At 42.8% G+C, this 16,172-nt stretch overlaps 1 protein-coding gene across 2 annotated transcripts in view; it reads right to left on the bottom strand.

The window, feature by feature from the left end:
• Positions 1-16,172, bottom strand: part of NAPB (NSF attachment protein beta) — a 44,481-nt gene that overhangs the window by 16,413 nt on the left and 11,896 nt on the right. The window contains exons 2-5 of one of the 2 annotated variants that reach the window (XM_077745475.1): positions 11,032-11,111; positions 8,205-8,321; positions 6,343-6,389; positions 6,112-6,189 (exon numbers count right to left, since the gene is read on the bottom strand). In XM_077745475.1, coding sequence (XP_077601601.1) covers positions 6,112-6,189; positions 6,343-6,389; positions 8,205-8,321; positions 11,032-11,111 — 322 coding nt within the window. Of the gene's footprint in view, positions 1-6,111; positions 6,190-6,342; positions 6,390-8,204; positions 8,322-11,031; positions 11,112-16,172 lie in introns of those variants that run through there. The other variant, XM_077745476.1, reaches the window with a different exon arrangement.

Here is a 16,172-nt window from a genome sequence, read left to right as displayed (position 1 = left end):
GTATCACAAAAGCAGCCACAGACAGTAAAGGAATGAGTGTGTCCAATTCCAAAAGCTTTATTTATTGACAATCTCAACTTCATGTGGTTTTTATGTGTTGTGAAGTGCTTTTTTCTGACTAATGATTAAAAAATATGAAAACTGGGGCGCCTGGGTGGCTCAGTCGGTTTTAAGCGTCCGACTTCGGCTCAGGGCATGATCTCACAGTTCATGGGTTCGAGCCCCGAGTCGGGCTCTGTGCTGACAGCTCACAGCCTGGAGCCTGTTTCAGATTCTGTGTCTCCCCCTCTCTCTGACCCTCCCCTGCTCATGCTGTCTCTCTCTCTCTCAGAAATAAATAAAAAAACATTAAAAAATGTGAAAACTATTCTTAACTTGGATGTATACAAACAGGTGGTGGGTTTGTAGACCTCTGCCTTAAATCTCAGTTTTCCCAGTAAGCCCTAAAGAGGAGGATAGTTACTATTACCCAAATATCAGACTACAGGTGCTCCCTTCCCACTAAGCCCATAGCTTCAAGGAAGTCCGACCCAATGACTGAACAAAGAGGCACAAAGACAAGAAAACAACAAACAGGCTAGAGCACTATGTTAAAGATCACTCTGGCCATGGTTCCTGGGAGCTGAATGGAAGCAGACAGGCCTGGTCCTAAAACCTCAGCCCCCACCTTCCTAAAGGTACTAGTGCAATGACCAAGACCAACACTGACTTGGTTTACAAAATCTATTCAGCCCTGAGGCCACAGGCAGGAGGGGCCACAGCCAACATTAGCCGTGTCTGGACTGCAGAGCACCATGGGCAGTTTGTGGAAAAACTGACATGTCTGGGTTTGAATAATTATGTTTTGGGTCCATTTGGTCAGCCTACCCTAACTAATATGCTCCCCAAACAAATTTTCTGAGTATTATTTATAACAGGGGAAAACTGGAAATAATGTAAGTGATTAGATATAATAAACTACTGTGCTAAGATTAAGAATAATGATACAAAGTATCAATGCGGAAAGTTCTCCATGAAATATTAAATTAACAGCCATGAAAGAACAGATACATTGTAGTCCTCTTTCCACACATACATAGACACACATACAAAGAGAAAACATCTGAGATAGATTCCCCACAGTACTTGTCAGAGTGTCCCATACACACATGTGTAGGATGAGCTGATGAATGTACGTGTTCTCCCTCCCACTAAAATGTAAGCTCTGTAAGGCAGGTCTCACTATTATGTCCCTGAACCTAGCAGAGTGTCAATCAAACAGTGTAGGTGCTCAATAAACAGATGCTAAGTGAATGTAGGCAAACTGCATTTCAAATGATAGCCCCCTACTGAATTACTGTCAGTATCTTAATCTGGAATGCCCAGAAAAGGAAAGTTTTTCAGTGAATTCTCAATTAATCAAAAGTAATCTTCTTTGCACTGTTCCCGTGCTCTCTAAACTATTTAGCATTCTTTTCCATCATAATAGATAGGGTAAAGTATGAGAAGCATGACTGAATCTTTAGTAAAGAGTATCAAATGACATAACTTGAGGGAGTGGGGCCAGAGGATGGGGGTAGGGACTGTCCCTACTTATCTTTCTAGTTCTCACAACACCAGAACTCAATGAATACTGTTGAGTTAACTGTAATTGCTGTTTACAGGTAAAAATAAGTGGCCAAATATGGACAATTTGGTTTAATCTAATACTTATTAAATAATGATACTGGTCCATCAAAATGTTATAACTAAACTACAGCTAGATTTATCACAGTAGAAAGAAATTTAAAGCTTAGTTTTTAATAGTGCTAATTAAACCAATAATAAAACTTTATAATACTCCCAAGTTTTGACAGAGGGTATAGTTGAAAGGAAAGCTTATCTAGTGGCTTAACAGAGAAGTTTCAGAGAAAAGAGGCTGTCACAGGTTATCTTTGGATGTTCACACCTAGTTTGGAGTTTTAACATGCAGTGAAATTTACCAGGCACAAGTAGACCCTTGCACCTTACAAAGTTACCCACTGTTTCTTACAATTTCAAAGACCATGATAAATATAAAAAGTAGAAGACAGCCACCAATAACAACTGCACACGTAACTATAAGCCTCGACACAAAATCATCCTGTTATCCTGCATTAATATTCCTTCTTGGGGAATTTAGTGAATGCCACAATGCTGGAAAACACAGGAAACCTAAAATGAGAGACAAGGCCCTTTAGGACTGCAGTCTTCATTGGTCTTAAAACAAATGCAATTTCCACATCTCAAGGTTAAGTCCACTTTGTAAGTCAACTTAACCTTCAGATGGGATCAGTTCTTTTAGAATATATACCCCCAGATAGATCTAACATGAACTTGCCAGAGGCACATCCTACATGGTAACCAACAGTATTAAATCATATTCTCCAGGGGCTGAAACAGAAATGGTCAGTTTCTCTGAGTCATTTAAAAGCCCATTTAAAAAAGACCCATTTATTAGTTTAATTCTTACTTCATGAAATCAAAGAAATAATGTGAGCCTCTTGAACTTCACACACTTCGTTCGTCACTAAAGTCTGTACATGAATCATAGAACACACAGTGGCTTGTATTAACAGAGAAGAAATTCATTTGTAATAGATCAGATATAAGGTACCTTAGTAGAACTGATTTTCAAACTGAAACTTCAGGTACCACTGACCATAATCTGGTGAGTCCAACCAGGGAAGCAAGAGCAATGTTTTCTAAGCACAGGAGACGAAACATCAGGGATATTTCAAGGTGACCCTCTGTGTACTGAGTAATACTTTTTTTTTTAATGTTTATTTATTTTTGAGAGGGACAGAGCATGGGCAGGGGAGGGGCAGAGAAAAAGGGAGACACAGAATCCAAAACAGCTTCCCGGTGCTGTGCTGTCAGCACAAAGCCCAACGTCAGACTTGAACTCACAAGCCAAACTCATCACATGCCATGAGCTAAAGTTGGACGTTTGACCCACTGAGCCACCCAAGCGCCCCATGCTGAGTAATGTTCTTAGACTGCTTTTAAAAGGGCAGGTCATATTAGTGAAGGCAGATGCCACCTGCTGGCTAACTTGCAGAATGGCAGGAATGCCATGAATTCTGGGGGCTTCAGAAGCTGCCATGACAAATCACGTTTCTTTTTTTAAAAAGAAAGAAAACAAGAGAACATTAGAGATCATTTTATCCACCCTGAATTTCCCATGTGGGTCTCCATGTGTGGTTTCCCGAGAGCACGCCCTGGCAACAGAGACGGCACGGTGCCGCAGGCTCCTGCCTCCAGTGTACTTCCCTGACCACCCTTGGACAGGAAAGCCGATGAAGCAGCCTCTACTGGAAAGACATTCTGCAAGAGTGCTTGTCCTTCCAGGATGATTCAACCTTGGTAAAGATACTGTACCCACCCGAGACACCCTGAAAACAAAAATCCCAGCCACACCAGACCCATCTCCTTTCTGTTCCATCATCAGTTCTGCAGTGGCGAGCACAGAAGGGCTCAGGTCTGGGTCTCCCCATCCTCTCCAGGGTCTGCAGATAACCTCTCCAAGAAGGGCCACATGCATTGCACTCAGTGGCTCTGATTTAGTCAGGAGGAGAGCACCCTCAGAAAACCATGGCGTATATGACAAAATGGCCAAATCATGAATTCTATTTAATAAATCATAGTGAATTCTGTGCTGTATAACCATGAGGTGGTGGTCAGCATGAAGTCAGAGGGCAAAGGTTAACAATGCCAGTCCAACTTCAGCAGTCAGAGACACCTCCCAAGATTCTACATGCTTTGGCAGGTATGCTGCTATGGCAGAGATGGGGTGTCAGAGCCTACTATGTCCATAGAGTTCTGGGCTCTTGGGACTCATCAGTAAACGAGAGGCATAGCTCCGTGCTGACATGGGGTGCCCACCCTAAGTGTAGGGAAAGACGATGAGTAACAGGAATGATGATGTAATGTGACATGTGCACTGCAATAAAAAGAGAAAGCTGAGGTGGGAGAGGTGTCTTGGTATCTATTCGTGACAAGCTGGGGTTCCAATTTTAACTAAGTGGTCATGATACATCTCATAGAAAAGGTAACAAATTGAGCAAAATTTGAAGGATAAACAGAAGTAAGCCATGGGGGCATTTGTGGAAGAGCCCCAAGGACAGAGGAGGACACTGCAGTGCAAAGATCCTGAGTCAGGAGCTCATCTGGCTTGTGTGAGGATCATCAAAGAAGTCATGGTGGCCGCAGCACGGTTTATTGCATGGGGGAAGAAGGTGGGGAAGAGCAAGGAGAGTTTAGAGAGGCACACAGGTGGGGGGTGTGCCGCCTCCAGGGCAGCCTCGGAGGCCATCTGCAAGGCTCTGGCTATTCCTCTGAGTGAAGAGGGGATAACATCAGGTGGTAGCAGTGGAGGTACAATCTCATCTCCTTTAGACAAGGATCACTCTGGCTGCTCTGTTACACTGGAGGGAGGGGGGACAATATTATTGACAAAAGCCAGTGTAATACATATGAAATTATCATTTTACACCAGGAGAAAAATTCTCTTATGTTGGCAACAGTACCTGTCTTGCTAACTTCCAAGTGGCTGCCATACTACACCTACCCCCTTGATGGTCCATTGGGATTTTGGTCAACATGCTATTTCTCAGTATAAAGCCCCCTTTCCCTGAGAAAATGCACAGAAGGAGAGGGTGATGGGGACCTTGTGCCCAGGGCTCAGAACTCGAGCAGGAGCAGAAACAGGGAGGCCAGTTTGGAGGCTCTTGCAGTGAGCCGGTGAAAGCTGGGGGAGGGGGGTAATGAGGAAGTGAGGGAGCAGGGACTTGGGACCACAGAAATCGTCCACAGGCTGAATGTGGAGAAAGAGAGGATGCCTGTGGTTCAGAGGGGGAAAATCACAGTGGGGGGGGGGGAATGGATTAAACACACTGGGCTGGAGGTGATGGTTAGAAGACAGGAGGAGACAGGAATCTGAGGTGTGGAGGGAGAGCTGGGCTGCCAACGACTTGTGAGCCACTGGCACACACATGGTCTGTAAAGCAGTGACACTGAGTGCAGAGAGAACACTGAGAGCAACACCGAGCACTGACAGAAGACAAAGAGTCAGTCCCAGGGTGCCCCACAGTAGAGCATGGGGAGAAGAGGAGGCCCCATCAGGCATCTGTTCCAAAAGCGGAGAGACGGCATGAGATAAAGAGGAAGAGGGATGCCTGTCTGATGCTGCATGAGGCTCAGGGGGTGCCCTGACTATTCAGATAGGACAGAACGGTTACCCCAAGAGTATGCCTGGTGCTCATCAGCCTGACTGGAATGACGGCTGGCCGGCCTCCACGCCGCTTCTATTTCTCACTCACACCTCTGGTCTCCCAGAGTACTCAGGACAGTGTTACATAAACATCTGTCTCCAGTCAGAGCTGAGGCAGCCTCCAGATCTGACAAATGTCTTCCTCTTGTCGAGGTGCCCTGGGCCCTGCTGGTGATTCCATGACTGAGAAGACAGCGTGATATAGGATGAAGCCCAGCGCTGGGGCCGGCTTTGCATCAGCTCTGTTAAATCCAATCTGAGCGGCTCCAGGCAGCTCAGTGCTTCCGAGCCTTAGCTTCCACACCCATAAAGAGGCCTCCGTGCTGCAGAGCTAAAAAGTGGTAAAATTCACAGCATGACAGCAAAGACAGAGCCTTGGAAAATGGTGCTCAGTGTTTCCTCCTCTCTTCTTTTGCTGCTATAATCCACAGCTCAGAAAAACAGACCCATGCAAAACAGGGGTATGGCCAGCCCAGAGTTCAGCTCCCTTCCTCCTCCAGGTCACGGTGTAAATAAAGAGGTGAGCACACCCCTGCAGCTTCCTTCCTGAAGCTTTCTTCCTGAAGCCCAAAGGAAGACTTCTGCTAACACTACCATCCTGACACGAGTCACCCAGAGCGGAGACAGCGGGCAGGCATGGTAAATCTTACCCCACTCTCAGGTGCCAGCCACTCACCTGAGGAGAAACCTGTCTAGACTTTAGCCCACCAGGTTCCCCATCTCTACAATGAAGCAATCTCAGTGGTCTGCACTACTCAACTCTGCTGGAAGGGGGAGGGCTCGCTGAGCTGTGTCACCTACCTGGCTTACACCCACCTGTGCAGAACACTGCCCCAGCTCACCTTCTCGATATCCACGAGTTCAGTCTCATAGATCTCTGCAATGGTGATATGGTGCTTGGCTGCGATCGTAAACCTTCCCTGAGGGAGAAACAAAAAACAGTCCCATCTGCTTTTACCTTTTTTGAATGCCAGTCACTTTGGGAAGCAAAAAACAACAACGAAAGTACAACTGTAAGCCATCGCCAGAACTCCACCCCACAGCCGCTCAGCTCACGCAAGGCAGGGTCTTACCATGTCTGTGTAAATGTCGATGGCTGCATTTAAGCAGTTGATAGCCTCTGAAGCGAAGGCATTTAAGGAAAACAATGAAAAATCCATTCAGTCAAAGAGAGTTCTAGGGAGCCTATCTTCTTGGCTGTTACTAGAATGTTAAGGAGGTTGCACTTGGGGCAGAGGGTGGGCAGGCGAGTTAGTGAAAAGCAAGCAGAAATCACACACAAGGCCAGACCCCGCAGTATGCTCGGTCCCTAGCAGGTGCAGTGCCATGTAGGGAACCATAGCTGGGGAGCGGACTGGCTCAGTCCTCTCAGCCGGACAGTGAGGACCCAGCCAGGGCGAAGACTGCATTAGAGAGCAGACAAAGCCATGTGGGCTGTCATCAACACTGGTCAGCTCTAGCTGCTAAAACATAAGTGTAAATGCATTCTTCACGAATATCAAGTATATATATATGAATTCTGGAAGACCGTCCTTCACAAGGAAGATCACTTCAACAGACTCAACTCTTCATGCAGCCAAAATCAAAAGCACTTTGAAATACCTGTTTAAACAACTCTTAGGCGAAGTCAGCATTTTGTACAATGTTAAAAGATGCTAACTTTAGGGGTATGAAAAAGAAATCTAGTAAGTGATACTGCTAATAAATTCTGTTAATTTTCTAAAACACTGAGCCAACAAATTTCCTGTCACAAAATGGCGGTGTTTATAATGCTAGCATACAGGTGACAACTCCAAATTTATTGTTCTTGCTTTAAAGGAGGTAAGCAAAGAGGCCTGACTGCAAAGTAGAAAGTACATGGAGTAACAAAATTAAAAGCCAACTTCTTCCCAAGCTATGTAAGAAATGTGAATTGTTACACCTTTAAAAATACAGAAAAGCAAGTTCACAATGACACTCAAACCCACTGCTAGTATTTTGATGCACTTTTCCTTCCAGTGTTTTCTGGATGCATTTCCACATGCACAAAGTTTTTAATAGATTTGATACCTCCATTCTCATCTGGTTCTTTGGTCACCATGTGGACATTTACCAGGTCACTGGAGATGCTCTGACTCCCGGGACGTTAATGCCTGCATCAGATCCTAGAATACTGATGCATTATGACTTTACCATTCCACCCTTGCTGTTCATTTTGGCTGTGTCCAGTTTTTCATGTTCAGAAACAGAATGTGATTGATCTTTATGTAAAAGCCCTTGAAGTACCTTAATTCTCAATGATATATTCATAAAGCTGAGATTTCTGTAGTAAAGCGCTACTGCTCAAAGAAAAATATGGAGGCTCCACAGCCACTAGTAAATGTGATGCAGGGAAGACGATAATGCTTTTAATCACTAAGTGCATACTCTTAACTAAAAAAGAAATAACATTTGTAAAATCTTGTCACTTTAAATACCCGAGTTCATTATTTTTTCAAAACCAGTACTTTGAAAAATACTTTTTAAAAAGTCAGAGAATACTGTGTGAATATGTTGTTTTTAACTATCAGATATTACAATCTCCCATTAACTGGATCTTCAAATGTACCAGGTATTTAGGAGTGAAGGACCAGTACTTTTTTTAATGAGTAATATATATTCATAAAATTAAGATAGTAAGATGTAGATAAAATTAAAGCTAATTTCCAAAACATTTTCCAAAATGCACTGTGAATGGAGTTTAAGAAAATGGGTGTTATGACATATTGAACGTAATTTCTCCTTGTAAAAGCTCAAAATGATTATAGAAAAACCCCTGAAAGTGCTAAAATCTATTATCTCAAAGCACAAACATTTCTTTTTATCAGGACTCAAAAGTCCAGCAGCATAACATGCGAGAAGGTCCCCAACATCAACCCAACAGCCCTAGTTACACAGAGGTGGAAGCATGTCTTACCTTGAGGGTCTGCCTTTTTGTAAGCATTCCCAGCATCCACAAAGCTGGTGGCAGAATCGTGCTTGCTCTGAAGCTGCATGTGGAGCTTGGCTGCCTGACAAAATGCATTTCCTGCAGCTAAGGAAGACAAGTCACTACAATTAATCACAGAGGAGCAAGTGTCCCCAGAGCGGCCCATGCTCTAAGTGCTGTACCTACTCCTAGAGAAGTTCCTTGTCACTAAAAAGCAGCATTCTAGTCAAAGCATGTGTAAATGTGATCAAGTGCCTCTCGGGCGTGTATAAAAAAACCAGAACCAAGTTCAAACGGACAAAAACCTCTCTCAGCCCCAGAAGACCTCCCAAGTTCAAACGGACAAAAACCTCTCTCAGCCCCAGAAGACCTCCCAAGTTCAAACGGACAAAAACCTCTCTCAGCCCCAGAAGACCTCCCAAGTGGCCCCTGGGTGACGGGCCTCCATTTAGTACCAGAGCCAGTCATGTTCAACTCTGTCCCCCAGCATATACTAAACAGTGACTGGGGCTTCAAGCCACACATGTTTAAAGAAAGCTAAAACACTAAGGTCAAGGACACTTATTTGCTCATCTTTCTGTCTCATTGTGTCCACTTTGGCTGTCATCACTGAAGAAACTGCTAATGGAGGCTCCCTGGACAAAGTAAGTATCTCAAAAAGTGAAAGTTAGGCCCACAATTTCAAAACTCAAAGTTTCTTCTTAAATTATAACAAAATCTAACTGAACTTTATATGAGGTTTAACCTGACTTTATCTCCCACTAGGTATAGACCATGTGCACATTCCCTACAGTTTTGGTTATAAGGGGGGATTGATTATAAGGTGCTGCCCAGGTTTCTGTTGGGATGAAGTACAGTGTAAAGGCTTATGCACTTAAATTTTTCAGAAGAGGTTTTGATCAGGGACTGTAGACTCTGGAGGGGCAGAAAAAAGAATGAGGGAAGGAATCCACAGCAGGGCAGTCATGCAAACAAGGAACAAATGCTTGAAGGCAAGAAAAGGCTGGGAACAGAGGCTGGTGACAAGCCAGTACTGCCTGCAGGAGGGATAAATGCAGCGGGCAGGGGAGATGAAGGCTGAAGACGCTGTCAGGCCAGTTCTAGGACGCTTTAAATGTCAGCACGAGGAACCTGGACAGGATGAACCCCCAATGTCATGAGGGTTTTGACTCAGAGAGAACCACCACAGACTGGAAAACACCAGGCCCATGGAGACACAGCTTGGTAAAGTCTGGAATAGGGAAGGCAGCACTAATGGGAATGGAGGGGAAAGAATTCCCTCCACTAGGAAAAACATGATGAAGAGTAATATAAGACCTTTCAGTACTTAAAAAAAAAACTTGTAGTCATTTCAAAAATATTCAGAGAAGTACAGAAAATCGTGGGAGACACCAAAATACCCACTAGGAAATAAAGGATTCAACTGCACTAAAACTTGGGCTGTCTTCCCTTGTCCTGACCCCTCTTCCAGAGGTAACCACACAATTCCTATGCAGGTTTCTGCACTTCTACTGGAGGGAAAAGCAGCAATGCAAACTCCTGATCCAGCCTACCCAGGTTCAATTCTGGCTCTGTGCCAGACAAAAAGAGTGCCCGGTTTTGAAAATACTCAGCCATCACATGGCACAGGGGCTGAGCGATCAGAGAGGACACTGTCCCTCAGCTGAAGCTGGGACTGGAAACCCCCACCCACCAGGCTTTAACCCTTATGCTGGTGGATTACGGGGTCAAGGCCTCTGCTGCCAGGGGAGTACCTCAGCAACGGCTAACTTAATGGCAGCTCTGATGGGCTCTGCCTCAGGAGAGTACAGTAATAACGTGGACCTCCCAAGTACAGTGCTTCACTGTACTGGCTGGCTCATTATGCGCGTGCTGGCCACTCTCATTAGTAGATGCAAATCTATCCTTAGGCCATTACCTTATACCACACAAGAGATGCAAATACTGAGACAATACTCCTTTCTCCTCCACTGTTTTTAATATAATTCAGGTGTAAGTACATTTTGGAAACATAACATTTCCTTTTAAACAAAAACTAAACCTATAAAAGAATTTTATAGTCAGAAAGGACATTTCAGATTCATATATTTCTCCAGCAATTTCTTCACTGAAATGTGTTTAAAGTGTCAGCCTTAATGGGTTGATTTCAACACACTGTACATACACCCTAAGCTTATACAATGTTCTATGTCAGTTATATCTCAATAAAGCTGGGGAAAAAGTAGATGGGGAAATGGACTTGTAGAGTATAAGGTCCTGCTTTAGATCAAGCAGCAGCTGCAGGCCAGGGCTAGACACCCATGTCCCTGCTCCAGCTGAAGGCTGTCTCCATTTTCATTAAAGAAATAGCCTATCACAGACAAGTCCTCTTTGCACAGAGGTAGAGAATGACTTTGTTTCCCAAGTCAGTGTTAGAAAGGGTTATCTCCTCTTAGACCAATAAAATAATTCCACTGATTTTGTTAGGTGTAATTTCACTGGACAGAAAGCATTATCTTAAAGACTGACAGTAAATCTGTTGGGGTTTATAAAAATAACACCCTGGCTGTCACATGTCTCAACAGAACCTCAATCAGCTACCACAGAGCTGTTCTCACAGTAACCAATGTAAAGTGTAAGTGTAAGTAAAGAAAAACAGGGTTTGTTCACTGAGATCAAAGTTCTTTTCTCCCAGGCCACAGTGGCCACACCAGTTATTCAGCACACACACCTGTCTCAACCAACACGAGGAAATGCAGACAAGTGATTTCCTCCTTCAAGATGATTTTAAAGTTATTTGCCTGAAAAGGAAAACAAACAAAAACTTTATACATACCACTCCAATTTTTAGCCATCTTGAACATATTTGCAGCTCTGGTATACATTTCACAAGCCTCTTCTATTTTTGTGTTTCCTCTGAGAAAAATTTAAAAATGAGGTTAAGTTTTACTGTGGCAACCATCCACATCTCTAATTCACCCTCCTCAAATAATAAGCATTTAATGAATGCTTACTATGTGCTAGCCAAGTATTCTAGAACTTTAACAGCTGCTGAAATGGTACTCTCTTATTATCCCTATTTTCCAAATCAGGAAACGGAGGCACAGAAAAGTAAATTAACTAGTCCAAAGTCACACCACAAGAATGTCACAGAACTGAGACTCAAATACCTATCTGGCTGATCTCAGAGCCTATAACTTTTTTTTTTTTTTTTACAAAAAGTTTATTGTCAAGTTGGTTGGTTTCCATATAACACCCAGTGCTCATCCCCACAACTGCCCCCCTCCGTGCCCATCCTCCCCTCCCCACCCACATCCATCCGTCCTCAGTTTTTGTCAGCATTCAAGAGTCTCTCATGGTTTGCCTCTCCCCCTTTCCCCCACCATTTACCTGCTTCTTCTCCCCCATGGTCCTCCGTTAAGTTCCTCCTAATCCTCCTATACGTGCAAACATATGATATTTGTCCTTCTCTGCCTGACTTATTTCGCTCAGCATAACACCCTCAAGGTCCATCCATGTTGCTGCACAAGGCCAGATTTCATTCGTTCTCACTGCCATGTAGTATTCCATCGTATAGATAAACCACATCTTCTTGATCCATTCATCCGTGGATGGACACTTAGGCTCTTTCCATGTTTTGGCTATTGTTGAGAGTTCAGAGCCTATAACCTTAACCAGAGTCCTATCCATGCATGGAAATTGTAGTTTTGGCTCAAGTGGAGAAATAAGAATATATTATTCAAGTGAGATTAAATTTGAAGGATAAATTTTTACCCTGTTAATTTTGAAGAGTTTAGCACTATGTTTATTCTAACTAAAAAACAAAACAAAACAAAACAAGCCAGAGCATAAAAGAAAGTGTCATACTGTTTGACTGCTATATCACCAGCTCTGGCAGGAAATGAGCCTTTCTCCAACGTGGAAGGGGCATCGGGGTCCAGGCGCTCACCCCATGTGTAAATGCATTTTATAACATCCTAAGAGGAAGAAACTCTCCTGCTACTTGAATTATATACTGTTCTGGAAAGTTCTTTAGTAGACAGCTAATTCCACAATTCCACTCAGGAACAGCTGCTGCTGCTCAGACATCACTTCTCACATAAAGGCAAAAATAATCCTCTGTAACCTGCGCCAGGGTTTCCTAATCTGACCTTGTTCTTACTAAGCTAAACTAAGGCCCCTCTATAAATGATGTTCCTACCTCGTCTATCTACATTGAAAACATAAATAACCAGAGAATAAAGTCAAAGGACTCTGTGCAATGCACATGAGGAACTCAGAGTAGTTTAGGAAAAAGGGGAGGTCAAGGCTGACCCTTAGAGGGTAGCACAATCTGAACAAAAGTGAGCGCATACACATATGCCAGAAACTCTAACAGCCTCTGAGCTCCCGCAGAGGGACAGGGCTCTGTGTCAATACATGTCCTAGAGCAGTACACTGAGGCCCAAGTGTGACTAAAACCTTAGTCAGTAACTACTAAGGCTAGCTTACCCCAGGCCAGTTCTTTAACTTCTTTGGGCCTCCCATTTTTACATGTGTAATCAGTGGATAATATGATCTATACCTGTGGGTTATTATTTTTTATTTTTTAATGTTTCTTTTTGAGAGGGGGAGAGAGACAAAGCATGAGTGGGGGAGGGACAGAGGGAGACAGAATTTGAAGCAGGCACAGAGCCTGACGCAGGACTCAAACCCATGAACCAGGAGATCATGACTCGAGCAGAAGTTGGATGCTTAACAGACTGAGCCACCCAGGGGCCCAATACCTGAGGGTTATAATAAAGATCAAAGAAATAATCCATATACAGTTGTCACTGCAGGGCCTGACCCAGAGTGGGTACTCAATCAAGATGATTATTGTTAATTAGATTCATGTACTGAAGACATAAAAAGTTTTGGGAATATTTACACAAATAAGGGACCTATCTGATAAGGGGCTTGTATCTGAAATATGTAAAGAACTCTTACAACTCAAAAATAAAAAAAAAATCACTAGTAACTGAATTAAAAAACAGGTGAAGGATCTATTAGAGACATTTCTTCAAAGAAGACACACAAAAACCAATAAGCACATGAAGAATGCTCAATATCATTAGCCATCTGGGAAATGCAAATCAAAACCACCAAGTGAGATCCCACTTCACACACACTAGGATGGCTAGAATCAAAAGACAGATAAGAATAATTGTTAGGGGGGATGTATAGAAACTGGACCCCTCCTATAAAGCTGGTACAAATGTAACATAGCACAGCCAGTTAGTTTGGCAGCTGCTCAAAAGGTTAAACACAGTTACTGTATGAGCCAGCAACTCTGCTCCTTGATACACATCCAAGGGAAATTAAAACAATGTCCACACAAAAACTTGCATACAAACGTTCACGTTCAACGCAGCATTATTCGTAACTGCCAAACAGTGGGAGCAACCTACATGTCTATCTACTGATAAAAAGATGATAAAATGTGGTGCACACATACAATGGCTATTGTACAATAAAAAGGAATGAAGTACTGATACATGCTACAGTATCAATAAGCCTTGAAAACACCATGCTAAGTGAGAGAAGGCAGTCACACACACACTAGCATACTGTAGGATATCTAGGACAGGCAAATCTATACAGATGGAAAACAGGGTGGTGGTTGCCTAGAGTGTTGGGGGAAAACAAGGAGGGGCAAGGACGGTAGAGTTTCTTTTTGTGGTGAGGAGGATATTCTAAAATTTATTGTTAGGATGGTTGCACAGCTTTGTAACTATGCTATAAACTACTGAACTGGACATTTTAAATGGGTGAATTATATGGTACATGAATAATATTTAAAGCTGTACCACTCCCTTCCCCCACCAAAAGAAAAAGAAAAAACAAAAAACCTTTGGCGACTATGTCACACAGCAAATGACAAGATGGTGAAAAGCCACACTAAAAATGTAGTGTCAGAATAAGCAAAGCTTTCTTTCAATCACACCCTCATGTTCCTTTTTCTCAACTTAAAATCTGCATATTTAAAAAAAAACAATTAGCTAATTACCCTAATGGAAAATTCCTAACCTGAGTTTTCAATTTTTAGCCATAGTTCCTTGGAGTTAACAAAGGCTTGCCACTTTCTTGTCTTATTTTTCTAAAGTGTACCAGGAGTCTTGCACTGTAATTATAGTTCAATCATTCTTATTAAAGGTTTCCAAATAAAACCAGCTTAATTAAAATGTACTTTATCCTATTATTTTCAGAGAAAGATTCAGCTAGGAATAATAGAACGCCTCCATTATGCTAGGTTTTATGCTGGATATTTCCACATATGTTATGTCATTTTCTTTATTACAACCACTATTAAAGACACTAACTCCATTTGACAGAAGAGAAAACTGTATTTGGAGATAAATGACTGGCCCAAGGTCATCCAGCCAAAGTCAGTGGTGGAGCTGATACCTGATATCAAATTCAGTGATTCTTATAAAAATAATGAATATATTTTTATAAAGACTCAAGACCCTCATCTCTCCTAAAACAGAATCACAAGAAATATACTCATCTTAAAAGCACCATAGAAACTCACTTGTCATAAACACAATATAATTTTAACAATTCATGAAAAAATGTTCTTTTGAAATCGCTTCAAATGCCTACTGTATTCTATGCATGTGAAAGTTAATTTTTATAAGTTTTAATGACAAATATTCAGAATTCACATTCAAATAATTGTTATCCATGGCCTCTATATATGAAGTATAAGATCCTTGAAAAGAGAAACAAGTTTCTATGAGGGGATCTACATTATGAAGTGATAGAATTTAAGTATGTGGCACTGAACTGACAAGAGGAAAAGCTAACTTGAAGCAAACCTAACTATATTTGGAGATTAGGCTATCTTGAATTTGAAGAAGAAATTGCCTTCTCCACCATGAAAGAAAATAGTGACTAGTGTGCATAAGAACCACTACCACTACCACTATTAACTCCACCACCATCATCAATCACCTTCACCACCTCTACCACCATCATCACCATTACCAACTCCACCACCACCACTGCCAATCACCTCCACCACCATCACCTCCATCATCAATACCTCCACCACCACCTTGACCATCATCACCACCACCACCATCATTACCAACATCTCCATCACCAACACCTCCACCACCATCACCACCACCAACAACAATACCGCTACCATCAATCACCTTCACCACCACCATTACCAACATCTCCACCACCTCCACCACCAACTCTACCACCTTCATCACCACTACTCTTATAATCATCACCACCACCACCACCACCTCCATCCTCCCCACCATGCAGCCGCAGCTGACCCCACCACCCCTCAATTCCAGGAGAAAGGCTGACTTGCTCCTCTTCTTGATTATGCTTATTCAGGGGACATTCACTGAGATCAGTAAATGTCAGAAAAAGCTAAGAAAAGAATGTTCTTGCCCAAGAGGAGATCAGAATGCTAAGGAAATATATTTAATCTGAGAGCGCCTATCACACTTTCCATGTTCCACTGAAGAAACATGGTCAGAGCTACGACATGTCCCACTGGTGAACCCAGAGCTGGGTGGGACAGAGTTGCAATCCCATCCTGTCTGTTCTTATTCAGATGCCGGGGTGGGGGGTGGCGAGGGGGAGCCAGCCTGGGAAATTATAGCCCATTATTTCAAAGAGCTCCAATAATGTCTACATGCAGACAAGTCATTGATCTTTTAAAAAACAATTAATCCGGGACACCTGGGTGGCTCAGTCAGTTAAGCGTCCGACTTCAGCTCAGGTCATGATCTCGTGGTTCGTGGGTTCGAGCCACACATCAGGTTCTATGCTGGCAGCTCAGAGCCTGGAGCCTGTTTCAGATTCTATGTCTCCCTCTCTCTCTATGTTTTGTCACTCTCCGTCTCAAAAATGAATAAAACTATTAAAAAAATTAAAAATAAAAACCAATTATTCCTTGAATAATCTAAAGTCTTGACTTTTCCTCATCCT

This window comes from Crocuta crocuta, unplaced genomic scaffold (genome assembly GCF_008692635.1).
Source record: "Crocuta crocuta isolate KB4526 unplaced genomic scaffold, BGI_CrCroc_1.0 scaffold178, whole genome shotgun sequence".
Lineage (NCBI taxonomy): Eukaryota > Metazoa > Chordata > Mammalia > Carnivora > Hyaenidae > Crocuta > Crocuta crocuta.
Note: the sequence above shows the minus strand (reverse complement) of the source record. Positions and strands in the feature narration are given on the sequence as shown.